The following is an 18,762-nucleotide window of genomic DNA, read 5'->3' as shown; positions in this document are numbered from 1 at the left end:
CTTGAACTTTGTCATTTATTACTGGATTCAATCTTTTGAGTAGGCAGCTGTCTTGATGACATACAGTACATATCATGAAAGGTCAATAGTGGTTCACTCTTCTCTATGAAAATGCTCTAAATCTGATTAATAGATTTCACTTATGGGTGGATGGATTTGAAAGTCAAAATTAAAACTTGCTAAAACTATGCTACTGTAATATGGATAAAATATGTGCATACATGCAAAATATGTGCTCTTTTTCAATGCATGTATAAACAATTCCATTATCCTAACCCAACAACAATAAAGGATTTGAAGCAAACAACACAATAACTACATTTTGTATTATTTTACCTAGTGTAAAAGAATTACCATTCGAGTAGGGCACAAAACTGCTGAACAATAAAGAGACATTATGTACAAGAACCTTTTTCTTCCCCATTTTGTTTTTACGAAAAATCAACTCCCCCAAAATTGTTATATTATTGAGGCACTATACCCTGCATGTTATTCCAAATCCGCAAAAAAATATTAGGCTTACGCATGTTACCGTACAGGGCAGTAGAGCGTCTTTTTTTTTTTCAATTTTTTTTCCCCCAGAAATATTTCTCCTATTGCCCAGAATGTTGAGTGGAATAAGTACAATGAATGTTTATCGGCGTATTTTGAAGAATTTATTGGGTTTGTAAAACAAATAAATAAGAAAATCCTAATTAATCAAGGGGCCACTCATAGTGTGGTTGTGGCCCACAGGCCACCGGTTGGTTGCCCATTTCTGATTTCATTGGATGAGTTGAAGCCCCCTGTTGTATGAGTATTCATGCACTTGCAACAATAATATAGGTTTGATACTTTTCACACTAATTACATACAGTATGTTCTGAAACCTAGCTGAGTTCATTGTTAAATTACATATCAAGCATAGAATCTAAAAGGGGTGTATCACATTTCCATATCCATTGTACGTTTGTTTGTATTTTCCCCCTGTTCCCTATGGCTATTAGTTCAAATTGACCTGTATCCCAATCATACTACAGTAAATAAACAGTCATTCTAAAAAATCTCACCAACATGTGGGGCGGGAACATGTTGAACAGACCGTCAAGTTTCTACAGTTCAAGTTTTGTTGACACCACACATTTTCTTGTGAATCTTACATTGTTATTTAATATGACTGTCTGGTATGTTTTCAATATGTACAGTATGACTTATAGTATGGCATTGGGACACAGAGTCTGTCACTTATTTTGGTCAGTCTTACCTCTCCCCCAGTTTTCAATGTTGTTTCTTTTCTACTTTCCCTAAATGCAACTTACTTTAAGCATGCATCAACATCCTGCAGTACAACTAAAACTAAACCCAAAATGACAATATTAACTCATTCTCTGCCAGTATTGTCACTGTACACCCAGACTGCACGGCCGGTTCATGTTTAAAGATTAACATTACTGATATATTTGTCATCAAGAAACACATGAGAGAGGAGCCCGTCTCCAAGTCGAGTCCCTCTCTCGACAGTGTCTGTTTTCTATTGTGTGCATCTGGTTGTAGTGTGTGCAAAATTTGAAATGACTTTTGTTCGTTCATTTTAACATTTTTCATTTGATACTTTTAACAGGTCTTTTTTTTGTATTAATCCAAATGGCATTTTGGTTCTTATTATGGTTATTTGGCTTTAACTGTTTATTATTATTTTTCTTAATTGGATTCTGATTAAACAGCATTGGGAAACCTTTATTTTTATTTTTTTTATTTTTTTTTTGTTAACATACAGTATAATTTGACCATTTCGGATTTGGAACTGCTCCTACTACTAACTAACATGTGTGTTTTTTCCATCCTATTTTGCTTTCAAGGCAATTCAAATCATTAAAAAAACAACAACAAACAACTAATTAGGTTCTGCCAAAGCCCAATAATTAGTAGATGGAGCCGTTCCAGATCCTAATTCCATTATCCTCTATTTTTCAATATTTGAAAAGAATACCTTAAATGACTATTGAATAATACTTTGATTGTAAGAGAAAATGAATTGCATGGCTAAAAAGTTGCAGTTTAGGGTTTGTCAGACCTGTCAGTGTTAGAGTTCTTCTGTTCTTTTATGTAGATGGGCATGTATATGCTCATTGTTTGTATATCCCCATCCCTTCCTTACAGCCAAAAGCTCTATTGCCGCCCGACCGCCTCGTTCTGCCTTTACATGGACATGGCAACTGACTTACACTGTCACCCTCATCAGCCTCATTTCCTATGTAATATGTTCATAGGTCCCACCCCTTCTTCACCTGCTCCCTTGTTGGTAGAGTTCAGTAAAATATAAAGTGAATTCATTCATTCTACTCTATAAAACGAAATGAGAATTTAAGAGTATCAATTTCACTCAAACATGAATAGATTTTAGATACTATTGAAGTCTATTGCAATGGAAAATTGTAGATACACATTTTGTAAAAACAAATGAGAACGAAGTAAATTATTTACACAGAGTTATTAGATATTAAAAAAACAAAACAAAATGATGGTGTTTATTTTTCTGTTTTGTGGTGTGGATGTGTGTGTTGTTGCCTCCCCGTACTGTCATGTTTAATATAGAACACACTCTCCAATAATACAGTATTTTTAATGGTACAAAGTTGATATCCATTATTATTATACACTTCTCTTTTGTAAATTCTTTTCTTCCTGCCAAATTCATGCGGGCAATATGTTGATGTAAGTGGACCAATTATGTATGTTTCATTTTCTTAAATTGTTTTCCAGTATTGCAGTTTGTAACCTTGCCCAAGTTCATCTCAATTTGCTCCTCTCATCACTACAGTAAATTAACAGGGAGGGTTTATAATCAGAGGTGGGCAATTTACACAATTTTGCTGGTCCGTCATTTTTCATCGTCAGTCCGTCATTTTTTTCAAGCCAAAACAAACTGCAATTGTCAGTCGGTCAGTATGTCATGTTATTTTAACTGCGCTTCTATCATCACTTCCGTCAGTAAATTTCACCAGTCTGCTCGTACGCCCCCCCCCCCCCAAAAAAAACAGGTCATAGTGCGACAGATGATCACATTTTATTAATATGGTAAATGGAGTGTAGCAGTGTATCTCGGTCATAAGGTGCCCAAAGAGCTTTACACACACAGATTCACTCAACTACATTTCACATGCACTTGTTTGCCTATCTATGGAACTGTAAAAGGGGAAGTACAACATATTTTTTTGAAGAATATGTTCTGTGCAGGTCCACTAGTTGAGACAAGGCATTGTGATTAATATTGTGTTTGTGGAATATGAGTTAAGTCCACCCGCTTTTACCCATCTCAGGGGGCGGCCATGTTGTCACTTCTGTCGACTGAAAATGGCATCACAGTGTCCCAGGGTTCAGATAACGACCAATCATGGCTCAACTTCAGAAAGCAGAAAGCAAACACAATATTTATCAGAATGCCTCGTTTCAACTAGTGGGCCTACATAGAACAGATTCTTGAAAAAAAAAAATGGGGGTTGACTTCCCCTTTAAATACAGCACACTGTTGTCTGCCTGCAGCAGTTTTAACTCCTAAAATGCCAACAAGTTTTAATTTAAAGTTTAAAATGGCTTATTTTAACCAGAATCCCGCTCTGCATTGTGGCCAAGGGTAGACCCAATCCGAGTGGCTCACACTCCTCCTGTCTTTGAATACGAGCCGTTGTTCTCGTCTTCTTCCTTTTCTTCTTCTGATGATGATCAATGGCAGATTGCAAGCAATGTTCAGGTACATACCACCACACACTGTACTGGAATGTGCAGCACTCATGTGCTTCTTAATCTAGAAATCATTTTAGTGTCCCTCAAATACTTTAGCTAGTGCAGGGGTGGCCATGTCCGGTCCTCAAGAGCGACAATCCAGCCTGTTTTAAGTTTATCCCTACAGCAACACACCTGATTCAAATCATCAGGCTCATTATCAGACTTTTGCAAATCTTGCTAATGAGCTGATCATTTGAAACAGGTGTGTTGCCGTAGGGCTAAACTTAAAACAGGGTGCATTGTGACTCTTGAGGACCGGACTTAGCCACCCCTGAGCTAGTGCATCAGCCACTTTATTTCTCTCCACCTTCATGTGTGCCGGCACCCAATAATGATAATAATAATAATAATATGAATAAGTCCCCCCTTATAATGGTAATTGATTGTGAACTCTCAACCACAGACATCGAATGATTTTTCTTCTTCTTTGTTCATTGGTGGATTACAGCTCTTTGGTGCATACCACCACCTAGTGTACAGGAAAAACAAAGCGTTTCCATATACTGTATAGTCAATAGAGGCAACCCTGCTGTATTGAACTCCACGAACAAACACCCGAAACAGACGGGGAGTGTTTCGGTCAGTCGCCAGCCAAACGGGCATCCATCAGTGATGGACTGAGAGGTCCGCCGGTACTTAGTTAGTGACGATTACACTAACCCTCTTCCGCTGTCAGTGCTTAGTCCATGGTTGTTGTTTTTTTTTTATTTGTTATTTTTAAGTTTCCTATCATTTGTCAGCAAAATGGGCATTCGTCAGGCACGGGCTGACGGACCATGTGTCAGTACTGCCCACCTCTGTTTTATAACTACAACCCTTTGTATCAAATATGAAATTCAGAAATATACCCTTAGTACCTCATTTTTGATTGCTTTGGTATTACTGATTGTTTGTGGCAAAAGTTTATAAACTGCATCACTGACCAATTTGTGAATATTTGTAAAAAAAAAAAAAAAAATCTTGAACAGTGTTTTATTATTTAAAGTAAAATAAAGTGTATTTTATTTCTGTCCTAGAGTTGTGTGCTTGTGAATGTATATGTTGATGTTTAGTGTGATTTGCAATGTGCATTTAAATATTGAGTATGCGCAGCAGTGGATACGTATAATGTCAATGGCAGTTTGAATGTTCACTCCACTCAAACTTTGCTTCAGAAAACATGCAAATTTGCATTTCCAGTTTCACTAAAATTGCAATGTGTTTAGTTCAGTGTTAGTTTCATCTTCCAGTTCAGGGTAGGGCTGGAACGATATTGTTATTGCAATATACAGTATCATAGCATATTCTCTCATGGTAAAGTATCAATACACCAACATCAGATATTATTACCGTAGTGGTCCGATGTCCAGGTGTGTTCAATAATGACGAGTTAACTACTATGTGTTTCAGTATTCTTCTTCATTTACAGTGCGTTATCGAAATTAATAATGTTGTTTACAACACGGGCCGAAGACGGAAAACACCATCAAGAAGGAGTTTATTGCCTTTACTTTATTAAGTACCGACAAACATGGACACAATGTTAATGAGCTGATCCATGACACTAATGGCCATATTTACTATCCATCCATTTTCTGAACTGCTTATCCTCACGAGGGTCGCAGGCGTGCTGGAGCCTGTTCCAGCTGCCTTCAGGCAGTAGGTGAGGTGCACCCTGAAATTGTCGCCAGCCAATCTCAGGGCACACATAAAAAAAACAACCGTTCATACTCACACTCACACCTAGGGACAATTAATCTACCATGCATGTTTTTGGAATTTGGGAGGAAACCGAAGTACCCGGGGGAAGAACATGCAAACCTCCTCACCTCCGCACTGTGAGGGCTGATGTTGTGCTAACCAATCAACCGTGGTGCAGCCCCAAATTTAATTTAAAAATATTACCTTTTTTTTTTAATTCATTTATTTTATGTCCCTTTTAATTGACCCAAGGATGTGTATCACTTTTTACACTTCAACATTAAACTTCGCTATAAACAAAAAAGAATTAATTATGTTGATTTCAATATAAATTGTCTAGGTAATGCATTGATAACATATTCTTTGTGTAAACATGTTGTTTTACTTTGCTGCTGATCATTTAAAGCTCAGAGAAACGTGAGGTGCAATTTAAGGCTTACCTGGATGTTTTGCTATCTGCGTTTTCACATGACGTTTTTAAACATATACAACCTTCAGTGATGATCAGAAAAAGGACTGATGTCCATTTTCGATGCAGACTCTATAATTAACTTTTGTGCTGTGTTTTTACAGTATACAGTAAAATGAAGCGCTATTGTTTTCCTGTCTGAAAAATGTACTCTTAATATTCTGCAAATTAGTAAATAAGAATACAGTTTCGTATTCAAGTATTTCAAAAATGTGTTGTATGTTTCATTTGCAAGAAGACAGCTTCAATTTGTTTCCTGTTCCCCAGTTATAGTATTTTGAAGATCATTAAAGAGTTTTCTTCCAATATTAGGGTTATCACAAAATCGTATTACCGTCGTATCACAAAATTATCTATGAAAAATCTTGGGATTACATTGCATCGTGCGGTACTCTGCAATTTCCACCCCTATACCAGAGATGCCACAATCTTCTAGTGGTTTCCAATCAACCCAGGCCAGGCCATTACCGGATGCACAGGGCTGATGTTTACTTTTTTTTTATTATAAGAAAAGAGTAACTTTATTAAACAGTTCAAATGGGTAGAATGTGGTATTGGCACCAATTGGTCATTTCCAATATAGCATAATGCATCTTTCGATGATATTCTTATGATAACATGTTATCTTAGATTGACCCCCAAAAAAGAAGCTTTTTGGGATACATTTCCAGCTATGGGATTTTTAATCATCTAGAAGGAAATCAGGCCCCTTTGTTCTTCTCATGAGAAAGGGTTCACTGATTTGGATGAAAGTAGATCATTCAAAAGGTGAGCATTCAGATGAGTATGTTCTGCCATTGACATTGTATCAACATTTTTTCTTTGTTACAGAGCTGTACTTGTGACAGAGCAACGCTCACATTTGAATAATAACAAATAAATGTTATCCTAATCCCACAGTTCAAGCCACACTATTTTAGTTCTCTCTCTTCCACGTTCACTGTGAATTAAATAGTTGAATTATTCTAACTGAGGGTCACTGATGGTGTAGTGGTACACACGCCTGAGTTGTGTGCAGGCAGCGTGGGATCGGTTCCCGCTCAGTGACGGTGTCTGTGTGTCCCCTGCGACTGGCTGGCGACCAGTTCGGGGTGTAGTCTGCCTTTCGCCCACTGTCAGCTGGGATAGGCTCCAGCACCTCCCCGCGACTCTGTACAGGATAAGCGGTTTGGAAGATGACACATGACATGAATTATTCTAACTGCGTAACCTATGAACTTTTCAACACTATTACAGTATTCAGCTCTGTATCACAGAAAGTCTCGAGCAACCAAGTAAGAGGTTTAAGGGATTTGGAGAGCCATTGATTGACGAATCTGCCATCATGTCTATAAGCAGTACGGTCAAGTATAATTTGAAAATGCCCTTATTGATGAACTCAAGGAAGAATAATTGGGAAGTGAAAGCTGCCGCGTTCTTGGACTGCTCTTTGGATAGCACATTATTATTAACAATATTAGAAGTAGATTTGACTCGTGCGGCTCATCCTTACACACCTCTTAAGCCTTTTGAGATTTCCAATTGTGCGTGGCATGCGGTCTGAAAATTTGTGGCTTGATACTGTAATATTTTCACTTGGCAGTCTTTGCATGAATTTTTTTGAGGGAGCGGTAATAACTTGTTGTTCGAAATAAAGTAGCGCCACCTAACATCCTGTATGTCTGTGTCCAAACCCAGGAGCTGAGTTAGTGACCCCAGTACTTGAGGATCCAATAGTACATCCCTTTGTCGATCCTCATGCACCCTTCATTCCCACTCCCTCAACCCACCACCCACTCCTCTCCATTACTGAGACCACCAAAGAGTCCCTGTCCAAGGCCACTGAGGCGGGGGCACCGTGCTTGTTGGACCGAGGCAGCGATGATTGTGATGATGATGGCTTGGCAATATCGCGGTATGGCTCAGGGGAAGAGTTCAAGTCTAAGCAGCCCTCGACCGCTGATGAAGATTTTTTACACGACCTTCTCCTTTGTCCACGTCGGGCTACACGGTGGCTACAAAGCTCACTCGCCCAGGACTGTTAGACATAACAAAGCTTCAGTCTCCAGATGGAGTAGGACTATCACTACCGCCATACCACAAACCGCCAGAGCCGCACCACCGCCACCTCTGCCTTTACTGCCACCCTTCACAATGCACCCGCCAAACATGATCCGACTGGCAAAATGAATAGCTAAAACCTCTGCCAGACCTAGAGTTGCTTCCATTGCCCACATCCTATGAGGTAGACGGCACCCAGCTGAGGGGCCCATGATTAACCTCCCCCGTGTTCCGTAATATACCCACAGCACTTCCCACAGAACCAGGTGTCAGGCCGGGGCCTTCAGAAGTAGTCCGGGAATCAAGCAGCACCACCGGGATGGTCATCGGAATAGTGGCGGCCGCTGCCCTGTGCATCCTCATCCTTCTTTATGCCATGTATAAGTACAGGAACAGGGATGAAGGCTCCTACCAGGTGGATGAGAGCAGGAACTATATCACCAACTCAGCACAGAGCAATGGTACTGTCATCAAGGACAAGCAGCAGAGCTCAAAAGGCAGCAATAAAAAGCAGAAGAATAAGGATAAGGAGTATTATGTGTGACTGAGTCTTACAGTAAGCGAGCCCAAAGGAAAAGACTGCGCTTCAAGTACATCTTACTTTTCTTGTGAGAAGAAATGACAAATGATGGTATTAAATGGAATTTGAATGATGCTTTACTGTGCTGAGTACCGGTAGCTGAACTGATGACATGTACTATAATATAAAGCACACTTACTTCTGTAAGCATACAGAGGAGGCTTAATAGCAACTTAAAGAGACCTTACTATTCTATCTGGTCAGAGACATTATCAGTATAGAACTATTTCCCAGCTACATCATTCTCCTAAGTGACTTTTAGAGCAATGTGATCTGTGACATTAAGACAACAACAACAAAAAAAAAAAACAACAACAGCATATTTTGTATGTTACAAAAAGGCTCATAGGCTTGACCATTAACGCATGTAAGCAACTTGTAGTGCTTAACAAGAAGGGGTCAAAGCGTACGATCGTTGTTCAAGTTAAAACAACAAAAAAAGGACTTTTGTTGGATCAGAGTATGACAAATTTGTATGGTTTCTAAATAATAGCGTGGTGTCTTATTTATTTTTGCTTTGAGCAAAAGAAAAATGGAGGTAAAAAAACAAGAAAACAGCTATTTCTGTGTATAAAACGAAATCAAGTGAGCAAGTGGACAGCACTCATTGAATCTGTTCTCGTTGAAATCGTATTTAGTACAATTATTCTGATTGTCTGACACACTTTGTCTAAAGTTGTGGGGATTCTCTTGGAAAAAAGCAAATGATTGTAAAATGCATGTCATTCTAACTTACAGTATAGCAGTAAAGTCTACAGTCTTTAACTTGAACTTGGACAATATCCTATTTGATGCAAAACAACTCTTAATTAGACACAACTAAACCCCTTCCACTTTTTGGACACCCCAAAATATTAGCTATGGAAAAAATAGCTCTTAAAGAAGTCTGCTATACCTGCACAACACGTGGTGTTCCGATCTTTTTGCAAAACTGTACGTTAGTTTATTGCCTATTGTTCTCTTTTTCTATGGAGGTGTGAGGAGAAACACAAATGCAGTACTATAACATTGTTGACACGTGTATACAGAAATAAATTCAATGGTCAAAGTGTGAATTCAAATCTATTGTCACAGTCAACTGTGTCAAAAAAAAAACAAAAAACAAATTTGTTTACATATTTTATTACATGCTAGCTGTTGTACTTTGTAGGTAGTAAATTGTACATATACTATATGACAGTGGTCATTTTTAGTACCTCTATTGTACAGACTGGACACAATTATCAGCATATTTCATGACAAAGTCCATAAACTGTTACTTTACACTGAGAAAAAGAATGTGGAGAATAATATTGATATTTCGTAAGAAATAAAAATTGTATTGTTAGCCTAGAAATCTAACCAGAGATGTTTCTAAAGTTGCATGAATATTTATCTACTTGCAGTGTTTCAACAAAATAAGGTGCCCTTCTGTATCACAGCTATACTGTTTTGGGTTCCAATAGTCTCATTCATTTTGAAAGAAAATAAAGTCAGGAATATGACAACTCCGATCAAGATTTTAATGAATGGGCTTCAATGTTTCGTTCAGTGTGGGCAACTGAACAGTTTTAGTTTTGTCTTATTAACATTGTGTTTTGTACAAATTTCAAACCCGTAAAAGGGTTCATCTCATTCCACTTACACCCTGATGTTTATATACACATCTCGTCACTATAAACTCACTCAAGCAAGACCACTCACATGCAAGAGTGAGAGTGATAACGCACAAACTTTGACTGTGACCCTGAGCTGAGATGGACATGCTCTCTCACTCTCTATCTCTCTTTCTCTCTCCCTCTCTCTTTCCCTCTTTCTCTCTGTCTCTGAATTTCTCTATTTCCACCAACAAGTTGCAATTTTTTTCTCCAACTCTGACCCTCCAGTTCCATTTTCAAAATCCTTACAGATGAGATACTGCCCACTTAAGGTAAAACCATCCATTCAACTAATTACGTAATCAAAAAAGAAAAAGTTTGATTTGGAGCCACACAGTTTCATAATTGTAAAGCCTAGTTTGCCTATAGTTTGAAGTTGCGAAGAATTTTTCTTCATTCCAAATATTTTAATGTGTTGGCCTGTTTGAGAGGGGCCATCTCATGAAAATGAGCGGCTTTTAATCCCATCGCCCTATGCGGGCTGTTGTCTAGTTCAGGGGTGCCCACACTTTTTCAGCCTGAGGTCTACTTATGACATGTGTCAAAATGATCTACCACCTATTAAAAACGCGAAACACATTATTTATAAATATATTGAGAATTATTTTTATATCTACTGTATATGCTGGTGTACCTTGCATGACTGCATCAACCCATATAACACAATACAACAACAAAAATGTTTTGTAATTACCTTACTCTGATGACTTGCACTGAATGGAATCAGCCAGGGATGCATAGTCCGGACAGTAGCTGTTGATAGCCAGCCTCAAGCAGATTTGCACCAACAACAATCCGCTCATTCGCTCAATTCGGCGCATGTAAAACAAGTCAACTTTTTTGCACACCATGCTAATGCTAAAAATATTGGTGTCTTCGTAAAGTTCAAGAACTGTTAAAAAAAAAAAAAAAGCTGCCGAGTGAACAGGCTGTGTGGCTGTGTATGACGTACAATGCCGACGCTGACTGGCTGCCGCGAGGGGAAATGGCAAAAAAGTTGCCTTGTTTTATACGCACCGAATGGAGTGAATGGGCGAATTTTTGGTGCTTCGCCCCGCGTCCCACCTCTCCAAACGCGCCGCCCCGCACGCAACCGCGCCGGCCGTGCGAACTACATTAGCCCCTTTTCCTCCAACAAGCCCAGGAACATTTAGTACCTGGTAATATAAGTTCCTGCGAACACAAGTTCCTGTGACCCAGGTGGTTTGCATTTCCACGCCAACTCATACTTCTTGGTAAATTATGCAAATGAGACTGATGACCTATCAGTGGGAGGTGTTACTTCCCTACTCATTACTGACGCCCTACATTAGGGGTCTTCAATCCTATTCCTCGAGGGCCAGAGTCCTGTCTGTTTTCCATCCCTCCCTTTTGCAACACACACCTGTGTCAAATGATCAGGATCGTTATCCAGCTTCTGCAGACCTTGCTGATTACCTGATCATTTGAATCAGGTGTGTTGCAACAGGGAGGGATAGAAAACATGCAGGACACTGGCCCTCGAGGATCAGGATTGAAGACCTCTGCCCTACATCAACATCAAATTGCAGGTAGAGAATAATTAGTGACCTTTAAAACTAGCATCTTATTAATCTAAGTTTAATATTGGTTAACTATAAAATATACAATCAATATTCAAATGTGTCAACATGAAAATCGGAGTGAAAGGATTGTTGCTTAATGCTTATGTAAACTTATCTTTTTATTTACCCTTTATCTCAATAAGGAAGTGATTTATATATATTTTTAAAAAAAAAAGTTTTTCCCTAATACACATACTTCCCTGAACCTATTTGTAGTATATATGAGTACCGGTATATGTATTTGCTTTTATTTTGCCATGTTTTAATCTGCTGTCTGTAGCCTGGTCAGAATTGCAAATACCATACATGGATAAGTAAAAGTTAAATAAATGAAATAAATACATGGCTTCATTGACAGCTCTTATGGAGTTTTTAATTACAGCAGCGTGAAGTGTGTTATGGAAAAAAAAAATATATACATTGCAACTTTTTATTTGTGCACACTATAAGACAAAATAAACACAGCCAGAAGCCGGGCTGAATTTTCTAGTCTTGCACCCTGACCAAGTCGGCATCGCTTGCAACTTGGGAAAGTGTCTGGCTTGCCATACATCATTTTCTGCCACAGTGAACTCCTGGCTTGCGATTTCCATTTCTGTGATTGAATCCAAGGTCCCATCCCCTACGCGGTTTCCTGTTGATGATAGAAATGTATATTTAATAACGGAATTGACCTACAAGTTGTAGTGAAACATCTTACTGACACGGGCAAACGCTGGATGAGGGATGCTTCTTGGTACTCTGATGGAGAGCTCACACTTGTCCCTGCATTGGAATCATCTTCAGCATGTGCAACAGCTGCAAATCAAAAACATGCAGAAAAATGTCATAGTTTAGTATTAATGGATCTGTGATTTATTCAGACATTTGCATTTTATGTTCAACAGTTGTTGTTTGAAAAAATATATATATTTATTCAGGTGCAGTTTTTTATTTAACGTGCAATATTTCATGAGTACTGTACTTCAGTTTATAAAGGTGGAAGCTATGTTGAGGAGGCATAGCCTTACCTTTGGTATCAGCCTGTTATTGCTATAAGTAACTCAAAAGTGCTACTGATAGTTGCTGCAACAGGTGAGAAACTAAATCAAACCATAACAAATTATTTTTGTAACAGTTATTTTACCTTCATGCCTCAGAAACAGCAGCGCAGCACATCCAGGATCCAGGAAGAGTTGATGGGCTCCTTTTCCGCTGACATTTTGACATACAAAAGCAAAATAAGTAACAGTAAATAATTTAAGTGCCCTACAAGTTCTTTACCAGGACTGGCGATGCTTGAGTCACAGGAGGCACTGCACTTCTCTGTAACGGATGATGACAGCTCATGATTTCTTCACTTGAAACTGTCTCAAAATGTCCATCCAGAACAGCTGTAAATCAAAAATACATGCCCCAAAAAGGTCACAGTTCACTATTACATTATATGGGCCTGTAATTTAAGACTTACGTTTGCATTTTATTTGTAACAGTTGTCTGTGGGAGTTATTCAAAATACAATGCTTCATTATTTAGGTGCATCTTTTCACTGTACATAAACGCAATGTTTTATTTTTAAACGGAACATTACAATGTCTTACAAAACTACTCTACTTTCTGTAACTACAGTAAATCCACTATCCTGTTTTATGAATACTTCAGTGGTGAGACCTTAAACAGCTAACTATTTGCAATGCACATGCACTCACACAATTTGCGTTTCTGCTGAAAATTACTACAACAGGTAACTAAATGACAATATTCCAAGTATTCCTGAGTATTTCGTGTTCACCTTCGTCAGTAGTGCCACAGAATCCATTGCTCCGGTGTCCAAGAACACGACCCATGGCATTTAGATGGCAATTTGCTCACTTGACGGTCATTTCCACTCCGGCTGATGTGATCCGGGAGCATTTTATTCGTCTTGTTTTACCTTTACATCTTACACGGACTTGTTTTGCCGTGCGAACAGTTTAAACTCGCCTTGCTCGGCAGTAATAAGCTGGTGCATATTGGTCGCTCCTTGTCGCCGATTCAAAGTTGGGTTGGATGTTTTTGTCCCCCCCAAAATACTCAGAAGAGCCTGCACATATTCGGCCGTCTAGATCTTCATTTACTATTCCTTTACTTTTAAAATATTGGATGAGCGAGCACAGCGACGGCACACGGGTTAGCAGTTACCGGAGCTAAAAGGCTAACGGCGTTGTGAACAACACACCCCCAAGTTCGACCAACCAATCGGCGTTTGTCAGCGCAGCCTGCCCCCGGGAAGAGTTCTTGCTGGGCCATAATGGCCCTGGTCGCTTGCAGGGCCGAAATGTCCCCAGGAATGGCCCTGGGCCAATCCGTTACCCTGGTAAATTTATCGGGTGGAAACAAAAGGCGGAAGCACTTTACCAGGGTAAAGTGAAAGGTTCCTCCAAAGGTTCCTGCAGTGCAAAAGAGGCTACTGACTCCAATTCAAATGCGCCGCCAGAAACGCTCCCAACGCCGTTGGTGTGAACGTAGCAATAGAGTAGTGAGGACGGATGATAGGCTGGCGATCTATCGACAATGCCTTTGCGATCGGCGTAATGGGCACCCCTGGTCTAGTTGTTGCTTTCATTACCATGACGACAGAGCCTAGGCTTTGCCACCAGAGCAGCAAGAGTGGGGAAAGAAGTGAGTCCAGTAAAGATAATAAAAATATCTCACTTTACAGGGCACAGTCCGTTATTTTATCAGCAGGTTGAAAGCACAAGATAAGCTATTACGCATCTTGGCAAATTTACAAAACACTTTTAAACAGGCTCTTTATTCCAGGTCAATTACACCTTTTTTTTCGGCCGCCCTATCTTGTATAAAGAGTGCAGAAAAAGAATGGGGGAAATTAGTTGCTGCATATATACAGCATTCTGCCTTCGGGGGCCGTATCAGAAGATGGAAAAATCCAGAAAAATAAACAACTATAACGGAATGCGAATCAGACAGTCTTTAATTTTACTCTCAACACTGTGGGGTTGCAAGCAATGTTGCTGCCCAGGAAATATTTTACACTGACACAAATGTAAAAGGTGTGTCAGAAAAGTTCTAGGGCCATCTTACCTTCACTCCAATTGACAGTATGAGTGGGCTGAGGAAGATTTTATGACTTGACTTTTGATTTGCTTGAGCAAAGTAATGACTTGACTTGCTTTTCTGGTGACGAGACTCGACTTTATTTTTCCGACAGTAACTTAATTGGGACTTGCTTGAAACTTGCACATATGTGACTTACTCCCACCTCTGCTGGGTATATATTTATTTGACCTTTTGCCATCCAGTAGAAGAGCATTTAATTTTTCTGCCCATCATTATATAACACTGGCATGGATAGATACAGATACAAGATTCAAAACAAAATTGAGACACAAACCGAACCATGGATTTAGTGAACCGTTCCACCTGTAATACATCCATCCATCCATAATTCAAATCGCTTATCCTCACAAGGGACGCGGTCGTGCTGGAGCAAATCCCAGCCATCTTCGGGCAGTAGGCGGGGTACACTCTGAACTAGTTGCCAGCCAATCGCAGGGCACACACAGACAAACAAACATTCACACTTACAACCACACCTTGGGGCAATTTAGAGAGTTTTCATTCCACCTACCATGCATGTTTTTGGAATGTGGGAGGAAACCGGAGTACCCGGAGAAAACCCATGCAGGCACAAGAGAACATGCAAACTCCACACAGGAAAGCAGGGCCCGGAATTGAACCCTCGACCTCTGTACTATGAGGCAGATGTACTAACCTGTGAACAGTTGAAGGTGTACCCCGCCTACTGCCCGAAGTCTGTTGGGATAGGCTCCAGCGCGACCCTTGTGAGGATAAGCGGTTTGGATAATGAATGGATGAAGAGTTTTCCTTTAGTGGTGTATACAATCAAGAAGTTCTGCGTGTTGAATGATGAGCAAAGTTAGACTGGGCATGATGCAACACTGGCATCTCCTGGCCTCAAGCCAGAAGGCGCAGAGAGAGTGAGAGAGAGGACTAGATGGGAGATGCTAGTTTGCTTCCTGGCTCAGACATACGCTGGAACAAGGCCCAAGAGGTGCATCACTGTAATTCCCACCCGTGGACAACTTAGAGTCTTCAATTAACCTAACATGCATGTGTTTGAAATGTAGATGAAATCCAAAGTACCCACAGAAAACCTACCCAAGCACCGGGAGAGCAGATAAACTCCTCACAGGAAGGGCCGAGCCAAGATTTGAACCTCCAACCTCAAAACTCTGAGGAAGACCTGCTAAACACTAGGTTTCTGCCCCGAAAAGGACCAAAATACTTTGGAAAAAAATACAGTTTCTTCAAATTGTCAGAACTATTAGAAATATAAAGGGCCCTTTTTTCATTCCCAGTGTAAGTCTAGCGCAAAGCGCATTCTAATTGTGCACATGGGTGGAGTGTTCTTTCCTTTGGTATTTTGCTAGACTTTGCACAGATACGACTGGGCATAATGGGGCATTTGCGCCTTTGTGCACCATTGTGGGATGGAAGTAGTCTTTCCTGGCCAATCCTTGCGGCATCCCTCATCTGCATAAAAATCAGGGCAAAATCAGTCGCAAACCAGTACGCCCAAGTATGCCATGCTTGACATAGCAGAAACAGAAATAGACTCGCTATCGTCTGTGCATGACATTGGGAGATAAACTGCAAGATCCCACCTTGCGGATGATGTAGTCAGCCGTGCATGAGACATGGGCAATTGGTGACTGCTTTGCATTGCACCTACAAGCGTCCGTCCGTGTGTGACAGCATAATACCTGCACCCCCGCCCCCCACCCCAATAGTGACGGGGATGCTATTAAAATACTTTTAAAGTGGAAGTCAACCTAAACATATTTTTAGAATTCAAGAATATGTTCCCAGCAGGCCACTAGTTGAAACACGGCATTCTGATTAATTTTGCATTTGTGGAATATAAATTAAGGAGCAAAATGCACTTGTTTTTAGCCTTTTGTCTTCTGTCGACTGAAAATGACATCACCACTGCTCACAACGACCAATCACGGCTGACGTGTTTTCTGAATCGGAGCCACGATTGGTCGTTGTGAGCAGTTGTGATGTCATGTTCAGTCGACAGAAGACAAAATGGCCGCCCTAGAGATTGCTAAAAACTGGTGGATTAACACTTATTCCTCAAACGCAATATTTATCAGAATGCCCTGTTTCAACTAGTGGGCTTGCATGGAACATATTCTTAAAAAGATGTTTGCGTTGACTTCCTTCTTTAAGGTGATTATGATTATATATCGTTCAATGAATTGATTTATACAAATATTCAGAGGGATTGTCCCATGTTTATGTCATATTTACGCACTAAATCTGATGACAACCACCACACATGTCTGCTGAGCGCCGAATTTGCCTGCCTGCGCCTCAATCAACTACACCAAAATTGGGTTACACCACCTGCGCCACGAGTTAGATCGAAGACGGCAGGAACGCGTCTACCAAATTCACAAACAAGCTGACAGACCATTGTCCCGGCACAAAAATCATGCCTTGTTTTTCCGCCGAGCGCAGATTACATTTTCTTACCAAAATGTTGGCTGAATTGGGGGCGAGGCAACTCTCTATGCCAGAACGCCCAGAGAGGCGCAAAGTGGCCCCAAACACAGTAGGCTAAACTTGCTTTCGGCACAAAAATTAAGTTAGGCTAATTTTTATGCCAAGTGCACACGGGCCAGTCTAACAAAATAGGGCCCATACCAAGACCAAAGGGCTGGTCTCAAGGGCTTTGCTAGGCATAAAGCTCAACTGGGGCACAGGCCCCCCACAACAGTGGTCTGCAACCACTGCCACTGGTCCGCAGACTGGTACCAGACCACGGACCACTCTGTACCTGAGATTTTTTTCTTTTGTTTAAACACTCACACACAAATTCAGTAGCGGAACATATCGTATTTATATATATATATATTTTTTTGTTAATTATATAAAAATGTTAATATGTTAATATCCAAAAAGTGGACACCCCATTAATGTAAAACATTTTAAAATGACAACAATGGACATACGTGTTTTTCACAAAACAGCGACAATAAGTACGTTATTAACACTGCAGAAAAGTCCAGACAGCAAAATATTGGTTAGAGCGTGAACTGTTCCGCTGCACTACTATATCACCTTTCTTCACACACACACACCTACATACACACACTGCCCTAATCCCACTGCTACCACCGACGGAAACTACTACTTCTGATATTAATGAATGTACTAATATATATTTATTATTCCACATTTCAATTGTCATCATTTATATAGCCCTTAATCACAGAAACGGCTCAAAGGGCTTCACATGCCCACAGTTGACAAATATTAACGACATCCCCTGAGCTTAACCCCAAGGAGGGCAAGAAAAAAACATGTTTTCAGTTTGTGCTCCTTTCTTGTCATAGATAAAGACTTTACAGTAGAGTAAAGCAGGCTAAAAAGCATGTCAATGTGGAGCCATCTTGGCAGGGACGACTTTCCCAACAAGACTAGGGGTACGTTCGGAAATTTACTCTGACGCCTGTGCACTACTGTTAGAGTGATGTGTTCGAAAAGGCGGAGCGCGCTCCCCTTCCATTAACTTCTGAAAGCAGCCTATGTTTTAAACCAGGCACCAGCTCGTGCTTGAACTGTGAAGCAGTACGCGCTCGGAGCGTATTTTCGAACGAGCTCAATGTATGGACAGATGCGGTGACATAGTTAGCAGAGAGGGAGAGAGAGACTCTCTTAATGGAGCATAGATGTTATATTAGCATCCGCACGAGGCACATTGTTCAAAGGAGTGTTTCGTATCAAACTATTGACAGTATATGTATGACTGTTGTTTTTATTGGAGCAAGTAGTGTACACGTCTCTCGACCACACTATTTATTAGTATAGTACGCAGTTGTTGTTTTTTTGTAAAGCCCTTACCTATAGCATCGAATCGTAACGGAGGTGAAAAAAGGAAGTGCGAACATCGTGGCTCCTGAACGCGACCAGATGCATGTCACTATCCTTCGGTAA

At 40.2% G+C, this 18,762-nt stretch overlaps 1 protein-coding gene and 1 long non-coding RNA gene across 2 annotated transcripts in view; one reads left to right on the top strand and one right to left on the bottom strand.

The window, feature by feature from the left end:
- nrxn3a (neurexin 3a) overlaps nucleotides 1-10,033 on the top strand; it is an 81,711-nt gene extending 71,678 nt beyond the window's left edge. The window contains exon 21 of the mRNA XM_086050052.1: nucleotides 8,203-10,033. Coding sequence (XP_085906178.1) covers nucleotides 8,203-8,498 — 296 coding nt within the window. The 3' untranslated portion in view covers nucleotides 8,499-10,033. The remainder of the gene's footprint in view (nucleotides 1-8,202) is intronic.
- Nucleotides 10,034-12,105: 2,072 nt separating this feature from the next.
- On the bottom strand, nucleotides 12,106-14,436 carry LOC147137920 (uncharacterized). Its single transcript, XR_015089222.1, has 5 exons — nucleotides 13,526-14,436; nucleotides 13,018-13,127; nucleotides 12,881-12,948; nucleotides 12,459-12,552; nucleotides 12,106-12,388 (listed from the first exon to the last, which is right to left on the bottom strand). It is a non-coding gene; the product is annotated as an uncharacterized LOC147137920 (long non-coding RNA).
- Nucleotides 14,437-18,762: the final 4,326 nt, after the last annotated feature.

The sequence above is a fragment of the Filicampus tigris genome, chromosome 13 (genome assembly GCF_054856515.1).
Source record: "Filicampus tigris isolate MCC_2025a chromosome 13, RoL_Ftig_1.0, whole genome shotgun sequence".
Classification (NCBI taxonomy): domain Eukaryota; kingdom Metazoa; phylum Chordata; class Actinopteri; order Syngnathiformes; family Syngnathidae; genus Filicampus; species Filicampus tigris.
The sequence above is the reverse complement of the archived record's forward strand: the minus strand, read 5'-3'. Positions and strand labels throughout refer to the sequence as shown.